The 21477-nt window shown below is 36.7% G+C and overlaps 1 protein-coding gene across 2 annotated transcripts; it reads right to left on the minus strand.

Annotated features, from left to right (window-relative positions):
- Window positions 1-2705: 2705 nt before the first annotated feature.
- LOC143864136 (protein indeterminate-domain 4, chloroplastic-like) lies at window positions 2706-7689 on the minus strand. 2 transcript variants are annotated; one of them, XM_077374958.1, is made up of 3 exons: window positions 6836-7689; window positions 6109-6505; window positions 2706-4309 (listed from the first exon to the last, which is right to left on the minus strand). In XM_077374958.1, exons 1-3 carry the CDS (start codon window positions 6981-6983, stop codon window positions 2995-2997), a joined length of 1860 nt encoding a protein of 619 aa, XP_077231073.1. In that variant the 5' UTR covers window positions 6984-7689; the 3' UTR covers window positions 2706-2994. The 2 variants fall into 2 exon arrangements, with proteins under 2 accessions (XP_077231073.1, XP_077231074.1); XM_077374959.1 differs by having other exon boundaries at window positions 6832-6971.
- Between the last annotated feature and the right edge of the window lie 13788 nt (window positions 7690-21477).

Genomic DNA, 21477 nt, shown 5'->3' on the forward strand with positions numbered 1-21477 from the left:
CCAACGAATCCCTACATAGCACATCACACAGGGTGGGGTAGTTTTGCTATTTTGAGAAACAATGCGCGTGAGAGAGAGAGAGAGAGAGAGAGAGAGAGAGAGAGAGGGGGGGGGGGGGGGCGGGGCGGGGCGGGGAGGGGGGGGGGAGGGGTTGTTGTTGTTAACATGTGAAGAGGCTATTTTTTCTGTTCCATTCCCCGGTTCCTAACTTGGTTACAATGTCATTATTCTATCAATAATTATGATGCATTCTACAGTTCTTCATTTCGTAGAAGTTTATTGATATCTTCTTTTTATAAAGCAAATCAACTTCGATTCTTAATTTGAACAATCCACGTCACTTCACCTTCTATTGTAACAAAAGATTCCTTTTTATTTGGAAATGAAAAGACTCGTATCAATGATTATGATCTTATATATCGACAATTCATCAATTTCTTATTCATTCACTACAAAATATTTTCTTTGTCCGTGAAAAAACATGTTATGTTTTTTCGGACGGTTATAAAGATTGACATTTAAGACAACACATCTTAGGTCCGTTTTGTATTTTGAAAATTGATTTTGAGTCTAAGACTGATTATTGGACTAAAAAATATTCCATTTAATTTTGAGTCCAATAATCAATTTTTCGGCTCAAGTCCCTGTTCATTTTGAATTTGAGTCCAAAACTGATTATTTTATTAAAGATTAATCACAATTTTGATTCTAATAATTAAGAATTTTGGACTAAAAATGCAAAACTAACAAGGCCTTAAGCCATGTTCGTTTTTGGATTTTGAGTCTAACCTTGATTATTGGACTCAAAATTTAGGCCTTTTTTGGATTTTAAGAAACGGTTGCGAGCCGAAAATTGATTATTGGACTGAAAATTAAACGAAAACTCCAGTAATTAGTTTTGGACTTACAATCAGTTCTCAAATTCTAAAACAAACAAGGCCTCAGTTTCATTTTGAGTCCAATAATCAGTTTTGGACGCACAATCAGTTCTCAAAATCTAAAACAAACAGAACCTAAACACAATTTCAAAGCTAGTAATCAGTTTTGGTCTCAACATGGATTCTCAAAAAGTAAAATGGATAGGGCCTTGGGAGATGGAGCAGTTTCCACTAATCTAAGGCAATTTACACTTAATTTGGTGGCCCGAGAAAATTCTTTAGGCACTGTTTATTTTGGATTTTGAAAACTGATTGTGAGTCCGTGCTGCTTAGGCCCTGATCGTTTAATATTTATGCCAACCGATTGTAAGTCCAAAACCAATTACTGGACTTAAAATTAAACGTAAATTTGAGTTGAATAATTAGTTTTGGACTCACAATCAGTTAACATAATCTTAAATGAACAGGGCCTTATTAGATTCAAAATTAATCATACATTTACTTCCAATAAACAGTTTTGGACTCACAATCGGTTCTGAAAATCCATACCAAAAAGGGCATTAATAGCAATAAATGGCTTATAAAGAGAAAAACATATCTACACAATGGGAAAATCTACTCTTTTATACGTTCTATGTGTAAGCATGCATGCGAACCATTTCATGCATGGGTTTGTAATGTACATATGAAGTATACATGCATGCATGGGTTTATAATTGATGTAGGCATTCTTATGTATAGAAATTGTCCGTGCACATAAAAAGAGTAAAAATGGAGGAGAAGAATCTGCAAATTCATGTAAAATATCACCATATGATTCAGAAATAACGACAAAGAAAAAGACAAGAGACTACTATTTTTCACGTGAATGTATTTCCCAAAGGCATCGATTTTATCAAATTATCAGAGAAAAAAGGTAAGAAATCAATGGCGTGATGATTATAAAAAGGGTAATAAGTAAAAAACACAATTATTGAATTATACTGACATTAGAAAAGGAAAGAGATCACAAGGTAAAATAATTCCAAAACGACAAAACTGCCACTATACATTTCGAATAATTACCATAACGACATCCCATATGCCTTCTGCCGTATTCTCTGCCTTCTTGAGAGCTTGTATTGACATCCATCTGTTTTGATAATTACAGCCCATCTCTTTTATATAGAAATCCTCATATCAAAGAGATGGGTGGCAAATAAAATTATAAAAAAACAAATGGATTGTTGTCTACTTCTCCAAGAAATGGAAGGGAAGAATACAAATTATAGTGCAAAGGATCAGACAGACACTAGTTGTCTACTTCTCCAAGAAATGGAAGGGAAGAATACAAAGAAAACTTGAAACATTAGCTGAATTTAAATGGGGAGCTTAGTAAGAGAGTCAACGTGGTCAGACCTGAGAAAGTGATGAAGAGTAAGTAGAAGAATGTGAAATATTTCAATGGAATGTCAACCAGACAATGAAAATTCCACATTTTTTTTTATAGGCTACTGATATTGGCACTATCCTTTTTTGGATAGCTTCACCAACCCATCTTGTCTTTTATTATTTTAAACACTTATCAATTGTGAAAGGTTATTACAGTTCCCAAAAAGCTCATAGAAGCTAATTAAAACATAAAAGAGAAGCTGAGTTCATGCACTTATCAAAATACGGTAGTGCTAATATCAGTAGTCTTTTATGTCTTCTTAGTAGTTTATGGGTGCAGAAGAGAATTTATAATTGAAAATAAAGAATGATAAAGGACTTTCACGTAGAGAAACAAGACTCTCTCTCTCTCTCTCTCAATTCTCAATTCTTAACACATAAAACAAAAAAAACACATAGAAGAAAGGCTTTTCTTTTTATTTCACTAATTTCCCTTTTTAGGATATAACCAGAACATGAGAAGAAAGCAAGAAACTAGGAGAAAAAAACAGTATTTTTAGTTCATGACTAGCATATAAAGAGAACATCTACCAAAAGGAAATAAGGAAACCCAAAAAAGAGATAAAAGCCACAAGGCAACATATTCATATGGAAACCTATCATACTAATTATTAAACACTAACAACACATCTCCCACAATAAAATTAACCAAGTTGAGTTCCATACCTATAAACCCTTGTTTCTCTTATTGCAAACTCCTACCTGCAAACGAGCGATTCGCGGCCGCCGCCGCCTTCATTTCCGAATCCAACGAGCTTATGTCGATGCCACTGCTGCCACCCATGCTTCTCACCATCCCTCCAACCCCTAAGAAATCTCTAGTCAGTCTGTCTGATCCACCTATGCTCGCCGCGAGATTTTGATGCAACTTTGTTTCTTCCATGTTACTCAAATTTGAATTGTGGCGGTGCTGTTGTTGTTCCATAGATATCCTATTGGGATTGAATCCGCCACCACCACTGAATCCGGGGTCTTGTTCTTGGCCACCCCTAGTGCAATTACCCCCAAAATTAGAAACACCACCAGACCCAGCTCCAAAATTAGAAACCCCACTAGGCCCACCTCCAAATATAGCTGAGCTCCCATTTGCAAGAGAATTCATGAGGTCATTCAAATGGGTCTCATTTTCAAGCTGTGATCTTAGGGTTTCTCCTCCACCACTGCCAAAACTAGCCCTAAAATTACCAGACAAATGTGGCCTATCTGGTTTTGAACTGTTCGATGAAGAGCTTCCGAATCCTCTCAACAAGGAGACACCGTTCCCACTTGTTGTTGCACCCATTTGAGCTGCTTTTTGAAGCAATGCAGTTGCAGACATCTGAGGTAGGACGGCGTCGTTTTGCACTGAAGAATTATAAAGAGACGACACGCCGGAGCCCATGTGATCACCCATGATAGTACCCGAAAAGAGTGTAGTTGTTCCCTCACAACCAACATTTCCATTGCTAAACTGATCAGAAATCAGTAAGCCTGAAGATGATAATTGGCTGTTATTATTATTTCCATTGTTGGTATTATTGATACTAGTGGTGGTAGTAGTACTATTTGGGAAAAAACTTAGGTTGAACAGGTTGGCGGCCGCAGAAGAAGAAGTAGTATTATTGTTTTGGAGATCAGGTAGTTGCATTAGGCCATGGAATTGGGGTTTTGTTTGTAACAAACCATGTTGGGATTGGGGTTCTTCGCGGAAGTCGTGGCCGGAGGACGGAAGGTAGAATGCGTTTGATGGGGCCTGTGGTTGGCGGAATGAGGACTGATTGGAGTGAGAGATGAGGTGATCGAACTGTTGTCCGGCCCCACCAAGCCTCAGGAGATCGGTAGATGGGTGGGTTTGGTCTTGTAATGAGGAGATTTGGGAGCCCACATGAGATAAGCCTAAGCCCATGTTGCTAGTACTTCCATATAAGTGGTTTCCAATGGTGGTTAGGCCAGTTGGAAGTCTTGCACTCTCTTGAGCCAGTGCATCACAGAAGGCCCTGTGGGTAATGAAGCTATCCCTTCTGCAAAAAAAAAGAAGGAAATGCATGAATTTTGCTCCATTTACATTAAATAGAGAGTAAATTTGAAGCAATGAGAGTGAGGAATAAGTATAAACATATGTTGGTAGTAAATGGAAAATTATGAATGCATAAAGGCCATATATAAGGCAGTTTTTTATATGATTTTATTTGGGTCGTTCATAGTTCATATTTTTCCAAAATAAGCTGGAATTCACTTCATTAGGAGAAGAAATGCTGTGAACTGCAGGAATTTTCTTCATCCAAGAAACACAATCGAATTGCACAAGGTTAAGTTACTTTATCACTAAGAAAGAGAATATACTTTGCATGGAATTACTTCGCAAAATGAAAGAAAGACGAGGAAGATGGAAAGTATACTATCATAAAGTTGAAAAGAAGAATTGGAGAAAACCCATTCCTAGAAATCATCAATTAAAGTAATAAAAGAATTTTGCAAAAAGAAAGGAAAGATAAAAGGAGAATTCAATTGACTTCACGAGGGAAACTTAAGTAATTAATCATCACCACTCACTTGGAACAAAATTAGAAACATGAAACTTGTAAGATGTTACTTCAGTTCCCCAAAAAGAATAATAGACAAGTGAGAGGAGAGGATTTGGCTAGAACATGAATTTTGAAAATGATGAATTAATAAAGAAAATCCATTTTTAGGACGGGCTCTACAATAAATGCAACAGGAGAATTTTTGCAAAAACCATGAAAGCCAACAATCAAGAAGCCCATTTCTAAGACATTTTCTTCAATAAATACGAAGCCCATGAACTGTTCATTTTCCCATGCAAGAATTTTACTACAAACATGAAAATCAACCCTCAGAAAAACTCTATTTCTAGGCCCTTTCTTCAATTAATTAACTATAGATTGGCATTTTTTGTTTCCTTATCAAGGACTTTGCTCCACATTGCAAAAGTTCATCAATGAAAAACTTGACAGCTTGTTAGAGAGAGAGAGAGAGAGAGAGAGAGAGAGAGAGAGAGCATCTATTTCCTAATCCTAACGTTTTGCATGAAAAAGGGAACCTGCTCACATCTAGACAGCCCACAAGAGAACAAACCTGGTAGCCCTAGTTACATGGCAACACGTGAATAAGAAAGAGGAATGGCAAAAAGGGCGGTGGTTCCAAGGAGAGTAATATAACTTTTTTTTTAAAAAAAAAAATATTCTCTATGAGCATGGCAGATTCAGAGATAATTCACGTGTGAGCACTTCTATTACCTTTGCTTACACGTAGTAGCCTAACTCAAACCAAAGAAAGAACGAAAACAAACACAAAATCAAACCAAAGGGAAAAGAAAAGTAAAATTAGCCCCCATAAATCCTTTCCAATTTTCATATCTCGGCAGATCATTCCTTCCTGCTGTCACTCAAGGAATCTAACCCTAACAACCCTACCAATACTCGAAAGAAATACAATCTCTCTATCTCTATCTCTCTATGAACAAACACCCCAATTTCATCACCCATTGTAAAAAAAAAAAATCTTCTTATTACTTTATTAGTTGTATTGGGTTCAAGTGGAATTTGAATTGTAATTTCATCATGTAAGAAGGTCAGCTAATAGTGAGGCTGATACGCTAGCTCAAGAGGGGGCTTCAAGGGTGAAGTCGGAAGTTTTTTAATTTCTCCCTCTCGATCTATTTTTACTACTTTTATAGTTTTTCTTTGTTTCTTTGAATTGTTTGATCTTCTCGATCATTGGGGTTCTCTCCCTCCTTAGTTTCTCTATTAATTTAATTCTTTACCATTCAAAAAAAAAGTGGAAGTTGAATTGTAATTACCTTGAGAAAAGGGTTCCACAGTCACATCTATATTCTCTAGTACCACAGGTCTTTGAATGGGCTTTCCAATCTGATTGCACTGCATATTTTTTTGAGCACTTATCACACTTCCACTTCTTCTCACCATGCTTTCTACAGAAATGTTTCTTAATGCCTGTAAGGTCTCCAAGTGCCCTAGATGGGTCATGGTGTACGCATGTGGGCTCTGGACAAAGATAAACCTTTCTCTTCACTTCTTTTGTACTCTTCTGCTTTAGCTTCCATGGAAGATTGTGGCCTCTCCTATGCAGCTGTAGGTTTTGCTCCCTTTGAAACCCTTTGTTGCAGACCTCACATATGAACCTGTTTGTGGCCATTAGGGTTTTGGGAGACAGTGCAATCACCTCTGCATCTGGGTCTGTAGGGAAAGAAGCATGCAAGTGAGATCTATTATTAATAGGGGAAGAGGAAAATTAACAAAAAAAAAAAAAAAAGAAGACCCAATTAGGGTTTAGAGAGAATGATATTTAAAAAATAAAAAATAAAAAAAATAGAAGAGATACATGTAACCATATAGACCCAATTAGGGTTTAGAGAGGATGAGAGATTTTTTTCTTAAAAAAAAAAAAGTGGAAGAGAAACATGTATCCATATAGACCCAATTGGGTTTTAGAGAGAATGAGAGGAAAATAAACAGATGAAGAGAAACATGTATCTATATATTATGTATGTAGAAATAGCTACTTGCTTGGTGTTCCTGGGAGATTCCTCTTCTTTTTCTGAGGTGCTCCAGTCTGAGCTGTTGATGAACTAGGTGCTGATGAGGACTGCTTTATTTGGCTCTGATCTTCCTCTCTTATTCCAAAGAAAGCTGATGAGGATGAAGAGGCAGCCATATTCAATAGCTTTATTTTCTTCTTCTCTTGCCACTGACTAATCCAAATCAACCAAAATTATCACCACCCACATGAAATCTCAAGATCTATTGCTCTACCCTTCTAAGGAGAAGCAACAAAAAGGGATTTTTTTTTCTTCTAATATATGGGTATTAGTCTTCTTCACCCAAAATTCTCACCACCCATAAGAAATCGCAAGCTCTATTTCTCTACTCTTCAAAGGAAAAGCAACAAAAAGTGATTTTCTTTCTGTTTTTTTGGGATTCTAATATATGGGTATTAGTCTTTCTCCCCCAAAATTCTCACCCCCAACATGAAAACTCAAGCTCTATTGCTCTAACCTTCTAAGGAGAAGCAACAAAAAGAGAAATTTTTTTTCGAGGGGGATTCTAAAACATGGGTATTAGTCTTCCTCCACAATATATACCCCCCTAAAAATCTCACACTCAAACTAGCTAACAAAGCACAGAGAAGATACAAACAAGAAACAAAAATCCTAACCTACAGTTGCACTCAAAACAAGTAAAGAGAGAAGAAAAACAACAAAAGAAAGAAAGAGAACCAATCCAAAGAACCTCTTTCTCCTTCTTCCTCCCTCTTCCCTTACTCTCTTCTCCTTCTTGTTGTCTATTGAAATTGCTCTCATGTCTTTATTCTTAAAATTTTCCTGATTTTTCTCCCAACTTTCTCACCACAAATAAAAAAACAAAAAATTGAATATTAATTGAGGGGTATGTGTTGCTGTTCATGCTCCTCTCACGCAAGGCTAGTGTGTCGTTACGCGGCGTTGGATTGGGGCCACCGACCTTTAGGCCTTACCCTCTCCCCATCTCTAATTTCGTATCTTATCCCCCATGTCCAGACAAAACTCACTTCATCACCCCTCAACAGTAAAAAAGAGAAAAACAATAGAAAAAAGAAAGAAAAACTACTGATATTGGCACTACCATGTTTAATAAATGCACATTCTGGGCTTGTCTTTTCTTTTCTAATTGGTTTCTGAGCACTTTTTGGGAACTGTAATAACTTTTGACAGCTGTTTAAATAATAAAAGACAAGACGAGTTCGTGCAATTACCAAAACATGGTAGGGCCAATATCAGTAGCCAAAAGAAAAGGAGAAAGGTAAAATGGAACACTTATCCTTCTTCCCTTTTACCCATTTTAACCTTCCCACTTCCCCTGAAAACATTTCTCACAGAAAAAATTTTCTAGGGAAATTTTTTGCCTTACACAATTTAGAGGGAAATGATATGATTATGGCTAATTTATAGAAGGATCCACCAAGTAAAATTTGAATAGGATTGCTTCAATTTATATGTTCTTTTTGTGTAAGATAAGTAGGAAATTTTAGAAAAAAACCTTACCAAACTTGTCCAGAAAATTCCTGCAATCCAAACTTGGCCTTAGTTTTGTTACAAAACCCAAGCTCTTCTTTATTTTCTTTTTAATTATGATTACTCACTATACGATGTTTAGACATCAATACCGTATCGTATAGTTAGTAATTATATTACACATTTGTTGTTGATAGTTACTTTAGTAAAGGGAGATTTAAGTGTATGTAGAGATATAAGTAGTTTTTAACCCCAAAAAAGCGGCCCTGGGGCGGTGAACCTAACTTTTTATATAACAAAAGTGAAACAAACAAAAAGGGACTAACCACCTTGCCTCGAGAACAAAAAGAGAAACGGAAAAACCCTAAAAAGGTACCTCAAAGACTTTGGTGGTTCGCGGATCACAATTGATATTTTTGTGTGAAGTGCTACACAAAATGTCACTTATTCGATCAATGTTAGAATAAAATTTCTATGTCCCAAAAGATGTGTTGAATCGAGACCCCTAATCTTGTAGAAGATCGAGTATGAGGCAACCTACGTGATCTTGGTGCCATCGGACATCCCATACATAAGATAAGGGACTTAAAATTTATATTAAGGCCCCGTTCTTTTTGGAATTTCTAGAATTAATTATGAGGAGATTTTATAAGATGTGCGCACATGAAATCTTAGTATTTTTTATAGAAACTATAGTGGGCCAACTTCTTGCGGTGATCCAAACCATTCATTTGATGCGCCACAGCATAAACAGGTTGTACTATATAATCATCTCTATAGGATGATCATAACCCCTCCTATAGAGGTTTCTATAATATACAGTCCCATTACAAATTGGTGAGTTAATTAGGATCATTGGTGCATGCGGAACTACCTAGAAGGTGTCGCGTGGAACTAAGTCCCTCATTCTTCAATTTCTATTTTCGTCATCTTATTTGTAGTCTACTCTTTTGGCATCAAATCTTGTTCATTTGGCTCGATTTTGGTACCATTAGAATGGTCTTTTTATTACATATATAACAAACCTAAGATATGTGATTTGATGAAGTTATGTAACATGTCTATTGCAGGATGTCTATTGTAGGGTTATTTTTTTCAAGTTTCTAACTTTTACTTAGGTTATTTTAGATGGACGACTGAAATTAATTAGTTAGGTCTTAAGTTAGCTTTTACGATTTCTTTTTTGAGGTTTGGAGTCTTTTGACTATGTATATAACTTGATGACATAGAAAAGAAACGGATAGATTTGAATAAAGTATTTTTTTTCTAAAATTCTTTTTAAAGAGAACCTTGGCTCTTTAATGTGGTTGAACAAGCTTGGCTCCTTCACGTGTCATATTGGATTTTTTCTCCAATACCGTGGTATGTGTTTTTTAAACTTCCACGAGTTGATTTAGTTGCTGCTTGTATGATCTCCATTTTGTACATTGCTACTCGATGGTCCTGTGTTAAATTTGTGTTGCCATTTTATCTTACTCATAGGATGTCAGTTCGAGATGTAACCCAGATGATGAGGGTTGCATCTTCATGATCAGCGGTCTTGATTTCACACACATGCCCCCTACCAGAATATTAATTAAAGAAAGATGATACAAGAAAATATACAAGGACACACCCCAATCCTTAGGAGAAAGTGTAAGGAAGGGGAAGAACAACCAAGGATATGCTGCCCTTAAAATCGAAACTCAAAAACAAGTAGGAGAAGAGAGAATAGAGGTGATCTTAAAGTGACTTTCTGGGTAGTGGTTCTCTTTTTTCTTTTCTTTTACACTTATCTTTTTATTATTGTAAAAAAAAATTGGTTAGGTTAAAAAAGAAAAAGAGAAAACACTTTTGAATGTTACTTGTCTATTGCTTAGAAAATTATACTATTAAATTTCAAACGGAATATAATCTAGAGAGAGAGAGAGAGAGAGAGAGGTGACTTGGTTCAACAATAGGTTTCCAATGAGCACAAAAATCCAACATGAAACTGTACGTGGAGCTTCTTTCTCTGAGCGTAGTTCTCCCTTCTCACCTTATTTTTCTCCTCTCCATTTTCATCCTTTTAATTTAGAGTGCTGATATCAGGAGGACCATGTTTTGATAAAGGAACAAATCAACCACCTGTCAAAAGCTATTAGAATTTCCAAAAAAGCTCTCAGCAGCTAATCAGAGAAGTCAATGAGCTGGACTCACGGGTTTGGCAGAAAAAATGAATAGCAGAATTGGATCCGATTACAAGGTAAATTTTGGATCCAATTAGCCTCTAGATCCGACCCATTAACACTCCTGCTCTTACAACAACTCTTTACTGGGCCATAGTTGAAAACTAGAGCAAGCGATAAAAAGAGTGGTCATAAATACAATAAAGAGGGGTGGCCCGGGGAAGAAAAGGGGGCGGAATATCACTCACCATCTGGATATGCTTAAAAACAGTCAAAAGTGTTTACTCAGTCAACTTAGTCAAAGCATTTTGGCCATAAATACTTAATATTTCTGTAGACCTAGTCTAATGTAATATGATAATAGGGTAGAGCATGGGCATTTTAGTCATTTCAAAAAAATATACATTCATTCAATCATTAAACAATGCTGTAGTTACGCAAAACATTACACACCCAAAACAAATAGTGGCCAAACATTCCTTTTGATATTTCGAATTGTACGAAATTCTGATAGTACTTCGTACTGCAGTTTTCAATACTATGGACCTTGGCTCATACACCGAGTTTCAATGTATCTTTAAACATATCATGGAAAATAATATTATAATCGAGAAATGATATTTCCACCCCTCCTACTTATTTTATGCTGAAAATTTCAACCATTTTCTTTGTTCATACTGAGCAATCAGATCCGGCTGTTGTGCTCAAATCCTGTCCATTGATACCCATACTAGTTAGATGATCCCAACCATCAGATTAGATTTTTACACATTGGGTATGGACTGTTTCCCATGTTTTAATCTTGAACATCTGTTTGGAAGAATAAGATATAACGGCCAGGATCAGCCGATAGGTCTATTGTTTGGGCATGGTGGGGCCACTTGGTGGGTCTGGTCCTAGAGTCGTGTCACGTGTGTGACAAGACCACTTTAAGATTCGTGGTCCCAAGACTTTTCCATCACTTTCTTTTCAAAAATAAGGTCATAATCAAATGGGCAATAATGATACTCAATCTCATCCATGGAAATTTCATCTGTCATTCTACTCATTTTCCAAGGAAAGAAGAAGGCCCAAGATCGAAATTGCACTTCTGGCTGCATTTGAAGTATTAGAGGGTGTTTGGATGTACGAAAAATAAAATTTTGGATTGTATGTAAAATAAAATTCTACAGAGGTTTAGTAGTTTTGCAATTTTCTTGGAAAAGAAGGAAATTTCTCAATTTTGAAAAATAAATTTTATGGAAAATGAGTTTACCAATTGCTGAAAATAGTTTATTTTCAACGGAAAAAAAAAAACCCTAACCAAACAACCCCTAAGGCTCTGTTCTTCAACACTTCACTTTCTCTGCTTTTCAAAGCAAACAAGTGGAATAGAATTCAACGGAATGACTCCGCTTCATTTTGAAAAATCCATTTTTTAGCCGTTGTTTCACCTTAATAGTAAAAATCCACATGCAATATCCACACCTAAAATATGGGCCACATGTGCCACGCGTAGGCCAACCCTAAAAAAGAGGGGCCACACACACTTGAGAGGGAGTGTTAAAGTATAAAAGATTTAATAACACCTTCTCTAACAGCTTAAGCCTTTGGAGGCAAAGAACTACATTGTTCAGATTTTTTTTGTTTCCATTTTCTATTCTTTGAAATGAAAAAGTCATAAGAACTAGGGGTGTTCATTAATCGGTTATAACCGAATAACCGAACCGAACCAAATTGGTTTGGTCGGTTTGGTTCGGTTTTTTTCCTTGCGGTTCGGTTTTTTTTTTGGAAATTCGGTTATTCGGGTTCGGGTTCAGTTTTCTCGAAAAAAAAATTGGTTAACCGAATAACTAAAATTATGGATAAAAACCATTATTTTTCCAAAAAAAAAAAAAGCGCTATATGGGCACTCTGTAGGATGATCAAAACCGTCCATTTGATTGATCACAACTTAATTAGGTTGTGCTCAAAAAATCATTTCGATAGGATGATCCTAGCCCTCCGATCCAAACTGAGATTTTGCTTTTTTTTTTCTCTTTTTCTCTCACTATCCGGTTATTCAGTGAATAACCGAATTTTTAATCGGTTCGATTTTTAGAAATTTCGGCTCTGTTTCAGTTATCGAAATTTGATAAACGAAATTATTTCGGTTAACAAATTTCGGTCTATTCGGTTCGGTTATAACCGAACGAGCACCCCTAATAAGAACACCACAGGGAAGGGTTAAAGAACACCCTTAGTGTCCTCCAAGTGCCAAAAATTACTACTCGCCGCATCTCGCAGGACTCACCAGTCCCCTCCTTACTCTACAAATAGAAAAAAGAAAAAGAAAAAAAAACTGCTCATATATAAATAAGAAAAATGTTATCTTTTCTTATTATTAGCCATTGCTTAAAGGACTGGAGGGCCATGGAGTGAAACACCAAAAGGATTCAAATTTAGTGTGTGTGTGGGAGGGAGAGAGAGAGGTAAAAGCAGTGAAAAATCTAAAAAAGGAACACTTGATTTTTTACATGAAAGAACGATTATGTCCTTGCAAGATGCTTTTCTAATATGCTATTTGTCTTATGTTTTTTTTTTGGGGTCGACTCAAATGTGTCCATGAATTATATGTAGTATTTTCCTTCAATTAGCTCAGGGGAAGTGATATATACGCCCCCTTTTTTAACTTGGGACAGCCAGCAGCAGTGTCTCTACGACTGCAGAGGGGCTGTTGTACTTCAAGTGAGAAGGATTCAATGGGCCTGATTGCCGCGAACACTGCCTGGCTGTCTCATGTAAAGAAAAGGGGTGGATTTATCAATTTCCTAAATTTAATGCAATTAATGAAAAGGATAACGAAATGGGTTAAGGAGCATTTAAAGCACTTATTTTCATGCACCCCCACGCATATATCCTCAAACACATTTATTACTGGAGCAACAATTGTAGTCGAGCTTTTATTTGCATAATTACAATTTCAACAAAAGAGGCTTGGGTTTGGTTTTTACAAAAATACCCCCACCATGACAAAATAACAAGAATACCCGTATCTCATAAAAGATAACGAAAATTAGGGCTACAATTCGAGCCGGGTTTTACCCGACCCGCATCGACCCGACCCGAAAATAGCTTGGGTCGGGTTCAGGTATCATGGGTTTCGGGTCGAGCCGGGTTCAGCATTCAAAAGCCCGCATGAATCTCGGGTCGAGCCGGGTTTGAAGGGGCCCGACCCGACCCGACCCGAGTTACATAAGTTATAGTATGTACATTTTTTTTTATTGTTAGTTAAAAGTTAAAGGGATAATTACATTTACACCCCCTCTAGTTTCTGACACATCCACTTCCACCCCTATAGTTTAAAACGTGACAAATACACCCTTGTAGTTTCAATTTGTTTAAGGTAGGCCCCCTCAGCTGAAGGTTCGTCCATAGATTGAAGGGTTAGGATGATCCGATGGAGCTGATTTTTTGGGCACACCCTATCTATGTCAGGACCCATCAAATGAACGCTTTGGATCATCCAAACAATGTGGGCCCACATTATTTGGATGATTTTTTGGTAGTGTTTGGATTCGGGTAGGGGCCCACATTATTTGGATGATCCAAAGCGTTCATTTGATGGGTCCTGACATAGATATGGTGTGCCCAAAAAATCAGCTCCATCGGATCATCCTAACCCTTCAATCTATGGACGAACCTTCAGCTGAGGGGGCAAACCTTAAAGAAATTGAAACTACAGGGGTGTATTTGTCACGTTTTAAACTATAGGGGTAGAAGTGGATGTGTCAGAAGCTAGAAGGGGTGTAAATGTAATTATCCCAAAGTTAAAAGTGAAAACCCACGCACCCATTGTTACTGTATGTGAGTGTAATTTCTACTTCTATGAGTTGAGTTGATTCAAGTGTTTGATTCAGCATTGTTTGATTGTAATTACAACATTGTTTGATTACAGCATTGTTTGATTCAAGTGTGATGTGAGTGTAATTACATCATTGTTTGATTCAAGTGTAATGAGAGTGTAATTTCTGCTTCTATGAGTTGAGTTGCCTTGCCAAACAAGAATTTTCCTTAAAAATTTGCGTCAACGTGAAAAAACCCGACCCGAGATTTATCATGGGTAGGGCCGGGTTTGGGAATCGTGGGTTTTCCGAAAAAAAACCCGACCCGAGATATTTCTCGGGTAGGGTTGGGTTCTCCAAAACCCGACCCGCCCGACCCGAGTTGCAGCCCTAACGAAAATATCCCTACTTAAATCTCATGAAAAATGACAAAAATACTTATATCTCATAGAAAGTGTTAAATACACCTATCTCTTCGGGGAAAAAAAAAAACCCATATATCATGGAAAATAAAAAGACCCTATCTCATAGAAAATGATCAAAGTACCACTCACTCATAAAAAATGACCAATACACTTATATCTCATAGAAAATAATAAAAAAGACCTATCTAATGCAAGACAATTTACATGGTGGACGGCTCTGCACTTACGTGCAACCCGAAAAAAATATTGGTGGCCGCATTTTTTTGGTGATCCAACCATTCATTTTGTTGGGCCCTGATTTTATTCTCTAATTCAGATCTAATTTTATTCTCTAATAAAATCTTCTCCATAGAATGATCTTAACCCTTTGATTTGAGAAGGTTTAAAATGGACACCGCAATATAAAAAAACTATAGAGATCGGGGTTAGGATTGAAAAATATTTTCTGGGCACACCCCCAACAAATGAAAAAAATACGTGTGCCAACATTGTTTGGGTGGGTGATCCAACCATTCATTTGTTGGGCCCTAATGTAGATAGTGTGGGCCCGTAAAATCTTCTCCATAGAATGATTTTAACCCTTTGATTTGAGGAAGTCTAAAATGGACACCACAATAAAAAAAATGCATAGATTGAAAGGTTAGGATCATCGATCCTATGAACAAAATACAATATCTCATAAAAATGACAAAATACACTATCTCATGAAAATGACAAAAATAAACTTATCTCATATAAAATAATAAAATATTTCAATCTCATGGAAAATGGGTTAAGGTACTTTGGCTATTATCTTTTATGACATAGGGGTATTCTTGTTATTTTCTCGTAATAGAAATGAAATTGTGGGAAACGGTTCTCTAATAATAATTGTGTCTTGAGGATAAAAGTGTGGGTACATGAAAATAGGTGCCTTAAATGCTCCTTAACGAATGCCCTAAGGGCACTCGTTAGCAAAACCCTAACGGAATTTACTGTCTTGAAGACGAAAGAAAGCTTATTCAAAACAAAATTGTTGTTTTGATTATTTTAAATCTTGTTATTTGAAATGCTTTCTTCTTTTACTTTGAACTTGCATGCAAGAGAGCATTAAACATTTCTCTTCTAAAATATTCAAAGAAATACTAAGTTAAGACACACTATGGTCACAAACCACAAGTACATCGGTGACCATTCTCTCTCCAAAATGGTGATAGGAACCGATCGACTGATGAATGAGAGAGAAGAGAGGCGGGGGGGGGGGGGGGGGGGGGGGGGGGGGGAATTTCTTTCATTGCTTGCAGAGTACATTAAGTTTTTTCCTAGAAACTACGCTTTTACTTCAAAGTTCTATTAGGACCCGTTTGGATGCCGAGAAGATTTTGATTTGGATCTCTCACATTCGTAGCCCATTTTGTGTTGTGATTTGGATCCGGATCAAATCCTTGGATTTACAAATTAGCGACTGACAGTGAAAAAAGTTAGATTTACAAATATGCTGTGGAAATAAGTAATTGGAAATCCACAGATCTGGTAGTTTCCTTCACCCTCTTTGCTCCTCAAACTCTCCCCTCAAGTAGGAAGTACCCCCTTCCCTCTCTGTCTCCTTCATCAAGAGCTGGCAAATCTATTCATTTAGTATTCAAAACTCAATTCCAAATCCAAATACAAAATACAAGGTATCCAAACCAAACGGGCCCTTATAGATTTTTTTCTTTGAAACTTCTTTTTATTGTTAGATCCACATCGTTCAATTTTTGGAATTTCATATTCTCCATTTTGGTTGGCAATAGTTAACATTTCCATAGAAAATTATTTAGAGAAATGATCCAGTGAAGGGTGCCCTTGCAAGAGCCCAACGATAAGGGTCCCACATTAGATCCATGTAACCAACCGCAGCCAAAGGCAGCTTTACCTCTAAAAATAACAAAAAATACCCTTATCCCATTGAAAATGGTAAAAATGCCCTTATCTCGAAAAAAAAATGAGAAAAATATCTTATCCCGTGAAAAATTACCAAAATACCTCTCTTATAAAAATGACCAAAGCTCCCCATTTCATAAAAATGATCAAAATATCCCTAATTGCTATGAGGTATGAGTAAATAAAAGATGAGGGTATTTTAATCAATTTCTATGAGGGGGGTATTCTTATGATTTTTCGGGATTGAGGCTCTAGGTCATTGGTCAAGGCTTATTTATTCAACCTAGAGGTTGGAGGTTCAATCCCAGCTTACCTATATCCTTTTCATTTCTCATGAGATGGGGGAAATTTAGTTATTTTGCTATGAGATAAGGGTAGTTTGGTTTTTTTTTAGATATTGATTATTTTAGTTTTTTCTACTAGATAAGAGTATTTTTACGACCAAAAGGGCATTTTGGTCATTTTTATGAGATGGGTATTTTGGTCATTTCTTATGAAATAAAAGTGCTGTAGGGTTTTTCTGAGTTTTAAGAAATTTTTTATTATTTACTTATTTTTCATTATTTTTTCCATCTTTCTCACACATTCCATGGATAGATAGATTGAGTAAAATAACAGGTATGACTAGTTTTTTTTTGTACTTCCTTGTATTTTGGAGAAAATTAAACACATGAATAAAAAATTCTTGAAAAATGAGTTATCCATATAGTGGAAAAGTTTGTTCTAAGAAAATAGCTAGAATCCATACATCCACACTTGCCTTAACTCAAGAGAGGGATTCTAGTGATTTTACAAGATAACATGTTCTTCGGTTGGGAGAGTTCACTCATTTGAGAGAGAGAGAGAGAGAGAGAGAGAGAGAGAGAGAGAGGTCCCTTAAACGTTCATGGTAGGTCCCTTAAACGTTTTAAATGAAATTTCTGAGAGTAGTCAATCGTGAAAGAGACTAAGTTGTTGGTTTGTGAATGGCAGGTTTGTGAATGGCAACTTCAAGTAGTCTCCTTTCTTTTCAAGATGTCTACTTCATGTCTTCCTCAATTGGAGATATTCTGTTGCATGCACGCAGCCAAAAGAGACGAAATACTACCGAATATGAAGAAAATAGAACTTTTCTACATCTGGACTGTTAAATGGACTTTCATAGACTTTCTATAGGTGTTGAGAGGTTGGGTGGATGTCATGACTTGAAGGCCAGCATGCATTAAGCCAATATTCTTTCACATGTAATGATAGTTAGCTAAGCCCTCTTGTTTGTTTTGGATTTTGAGAATCGATTTTGAGTCCAAATTTGATTATTGGACTCAAATTGTGTTTAATTTTGAGTTTTTGGACACATAATCCATTTCAAAATCCAAAACAAATGGGGCCCAAGTGTTTGGTGTCGAAATAAACCCCAACAAAGCGCATAGGGCTTGTTTCCATTTAGAGGGCACTGTAGAAGCCGACACTCTAAATTCTTCGAAATGGTTTCAGAGGAGCTACTGCCAACTGTGCATTCCTTATAATCGTAATAAATCATGTTGTCTTTTTGGGGAAAGGGGGGTTTAGTGTGTTGGGACCCGGGTAGAACTCTCCCTCAAAAGCTAGCTGTTAAGGGGAAGGAACCCATTCCCTTATAAGCCCATCCACATCGTTACACTTTTCAGATGTGGGACTATTTTGCTTTCACGTGGAACCCCCCAACAATCTCTCCCTCCACGCGGAAGCACCGTGGACAATCTCGCCCCTCCGGCAGGAACGTGGGAACTACGAGATCTTCCCCGAGGGATTTTTCCGTCCTCAGAGGCATACCAGGGTTGAGAGAATCTTCCCTAAAGGATATTTCCATCCTCAGAGGCTAAACCGGGGTTACCACGTGCCCGGCTTTGATACCTGTTGGGACCCGGGATAGTTATGTAGATGATTAGCAGAGCCCACTACCTTACCAAGTGCATCTCTTGGACAATTAAGTACATATACCAAAGTATTCATTCTATACTTAACCAAGTGGAGGTACACTTTGGAACCAATGTCTAGTCACATAAACTGAATGTCCGGTAAATATATACTAACCAACTGATTGTTCCACATTGTAACTCTTAGGGATGGTAATGAAGCGAACAATAATGAAAAGGACCATCTACACTGGAACAAATTTATGTTAATGTACTTGGGACCTGTTTTTGGTCTGACCAAATCGACGTTGGCTGCTATTGGCCATGTTTGGTAGCCGTGAAAAAAATATTATATGGAATATTTGTGGGGCCACTTGTGAGAGATGGACAGGAGATAGAGACTTAAGAGGGTGGGAATGAGGGGAGAATGAAAAGCTCCTAAAAACTAGGGAAACAAGACATTAATTCTACATAAGTAATTTCTTATTGGTTTTTAGAGATTTTTTTATGCTATCTTCATTCTAGAATGGCCTAAATTAATGAAAATTGTTGCTGATGATACAGACTTTAGCATGCCTGTAATGGGTATATATTGTTAAAGTAGAACAGTATACATGTGAAGGGTGATTAAGCTGTACGTTTTAACAGTAAGGCCAACTTCAAAATTCAGATGAAGCTAAAGAGTTGGGATGGCCCACTTGCCATAAAGTTTCTATATTTCATATGGTCGGCAGATTTCCCCCTCCTTTCCTTTTCAATCATTTCATTTGATTATGATTAAGTTATCAATTTATTATACTAGAAGCAAATTAATTACACTTCTTTTTTCTACCAACTTTAGTGAATTACTGCTTAATTTCCGGGTTGTAGTCTTATTGATTCAATTTCAAGTAAGCTTAGAAGCTAAAGCCTGAGGTCACACTTAGTCTCTTAGGCCTATAAAGATGTTTTCTCTTAAGCGTATGAAGATGCATTTCTATTTATTAATTTTCTCCCTTTAATATATTAGTAAAATGGGTAGCTGCTGAGAAGCTTTAAACAATGATATAGAGTGACATCTGCTCGATCTCACAGTCATCAACCACTTCATTATGATTGATAATTTATGTATAGCTTTACAATGAAGCTCAGTATACATTTATAGATCGATCCATTCGAACGATTTGTGAATCAAACCTTAATATCACACCAATTTGGTAATCCTAACCTTGTGATTAATGAACCATTTTTTTAATTGATCGTTGGCCCTAACTTTCGATAGCCATGTTGCGCGGGTCGACCGAATCAATGTGTTTGTGCATAGATTAAACAGTAGAGAGAGTTTATACAAAAAATTTCAGTGTATAGCCTATGCATTTTCCTTGCTTTAGGGCATGTATAGCAGCAACCATGAAAAATTGTTTCATGGCATATTCGTGGGCCCAATTGTGAAAGAGCGGCTAAAAAGGATGGAAGGGTATAGACTTACAAGGGCACGAGTTGAGAAAGGTTGTACATGTCACGGGAAATCGTTAAAACCAGTGAAAAATATTTCAACTGGGAGGGGACTCTGAGAGTAGTGGAAATGTGGAATAAGTAGTCAAAAGGGAAGGAAAAGAATGTTAAATGAGCATACATGCGATAGTTACCTAGAAGACATCCCTAGGTGTCTCCAGCGAGTTCAATGCTATATTGGCAACTAAATGCGAAGTTTTGCTACAGGACATCCGGGTGTTAAGTAAAATCCCTAGGCCTCTCTGACTTTTGTGCAACCAAACACCCTTCTTAATGTATTTTATTCTCTCAATGTGAGTAGGATCACTTAGCCATGCTTCTAATTGGAAAAAATGGGTGCGATGGAAGTACAACCACTCAGCCAAATAAAGATGATGGAGAGTTGACCGAAATGGCACTAAAGACTATTCGAGAGATATCCAAATCACTGGTATGACTATTGAAATCATGAGCATCGACATGTAGGTTCCAGATCCAAGTGGTAGTCTTAGGCAGGGTTTGAAATTTCGGTTTCGGTACAGGTTTCGGACCCTTGAAATTTCAAAATTTTGTAACATTTCTTTTTCTTTTTTCTTTTTTAAATTGCATTTTCTCCAAATTTCGGACCGAAATTCTCGAATCCGAAATTTTGAAATAAAGGCCGAAATCAATTTCGGATTTCGGTCAAAATTTAAAACCATGGTCTCAGGGCCCTTAGCTATTGTTCTTGAGAAATGGCCGGGTCAGGTTCCTTAAAAGAAGTTCTCATGGGCCACCACCAGGTTCTCAGAAGTTCGATTCTAAGCTGGTTTGTCGTCTTCGTAAGACACTGTATGGCCACAAACAATGAAGTTATTAGTGAACCTCTAAGAGATGAAGATTTACATTTATGATTAGTTCTTTTTTTTCCATGTCAACCAAATATCATTATTTTTCTCATTAAAAATGAAACTAGAAGCAAAAAAAATAAGAACACAGATATTATTTTTAAACAAGTAATTAATTTTATTTACTAATCTGAGCTTTCATAGAGGGATTTGCTAGGGACAATCACAGAAGGTATTTCGCGGGCCGGCTGTTGCATGAGAGAGCAGCAACACTGGCTCACTTTTTCAACAGATTTTGTCTTATTCATTTAATTCAGCTGAGGTGGCTTCCCTCGTGAAACAGCCGACCCCGCTAAATGCCTTCTGCCATGGTCCGTAGAAAAATCCCTTTAAAAATATATAAATTTTATCTAATTAAATGCCTTGAAAGAGATGATCATGACATGGAAGACGCCTATTCTAAATCTAGAAAGTACGCAACGATATGGAAATTTGTTTATTTTTGGGACCTTTAATTTTCAATAAATTTTTAAAATTATGTTGGCACTACCAAATGTTGATAATTGCACTAACTTATCTCGTCCTTTATATTTAAACAGCTGTCAAATCTTATTACAGTTCCAAAAAAACTCACAAGTCAATTAAGAAAAAGACAAGACAAACTTTGTTTGTGCAATTATCAAAACATGATAGTGCCAATATCAGAA

Source organism: Tasmannia lanceolata, unplaced genomic scaffold (genome assembly GCF_043159265.1).
Source record: "Tasmannia lanceolata isolate RefF3 unplaced genomic scaffold, GAP_Taslan_0.1 ptg000048l, whole genome shotgun sequence".
Lineage (NCBI taxonomy): Eukaryota > Viridiplantae > Streptophyta > Magnoliopsida > Canellales > Winteraceae > Tasmannia > Tasmannia lanceolata.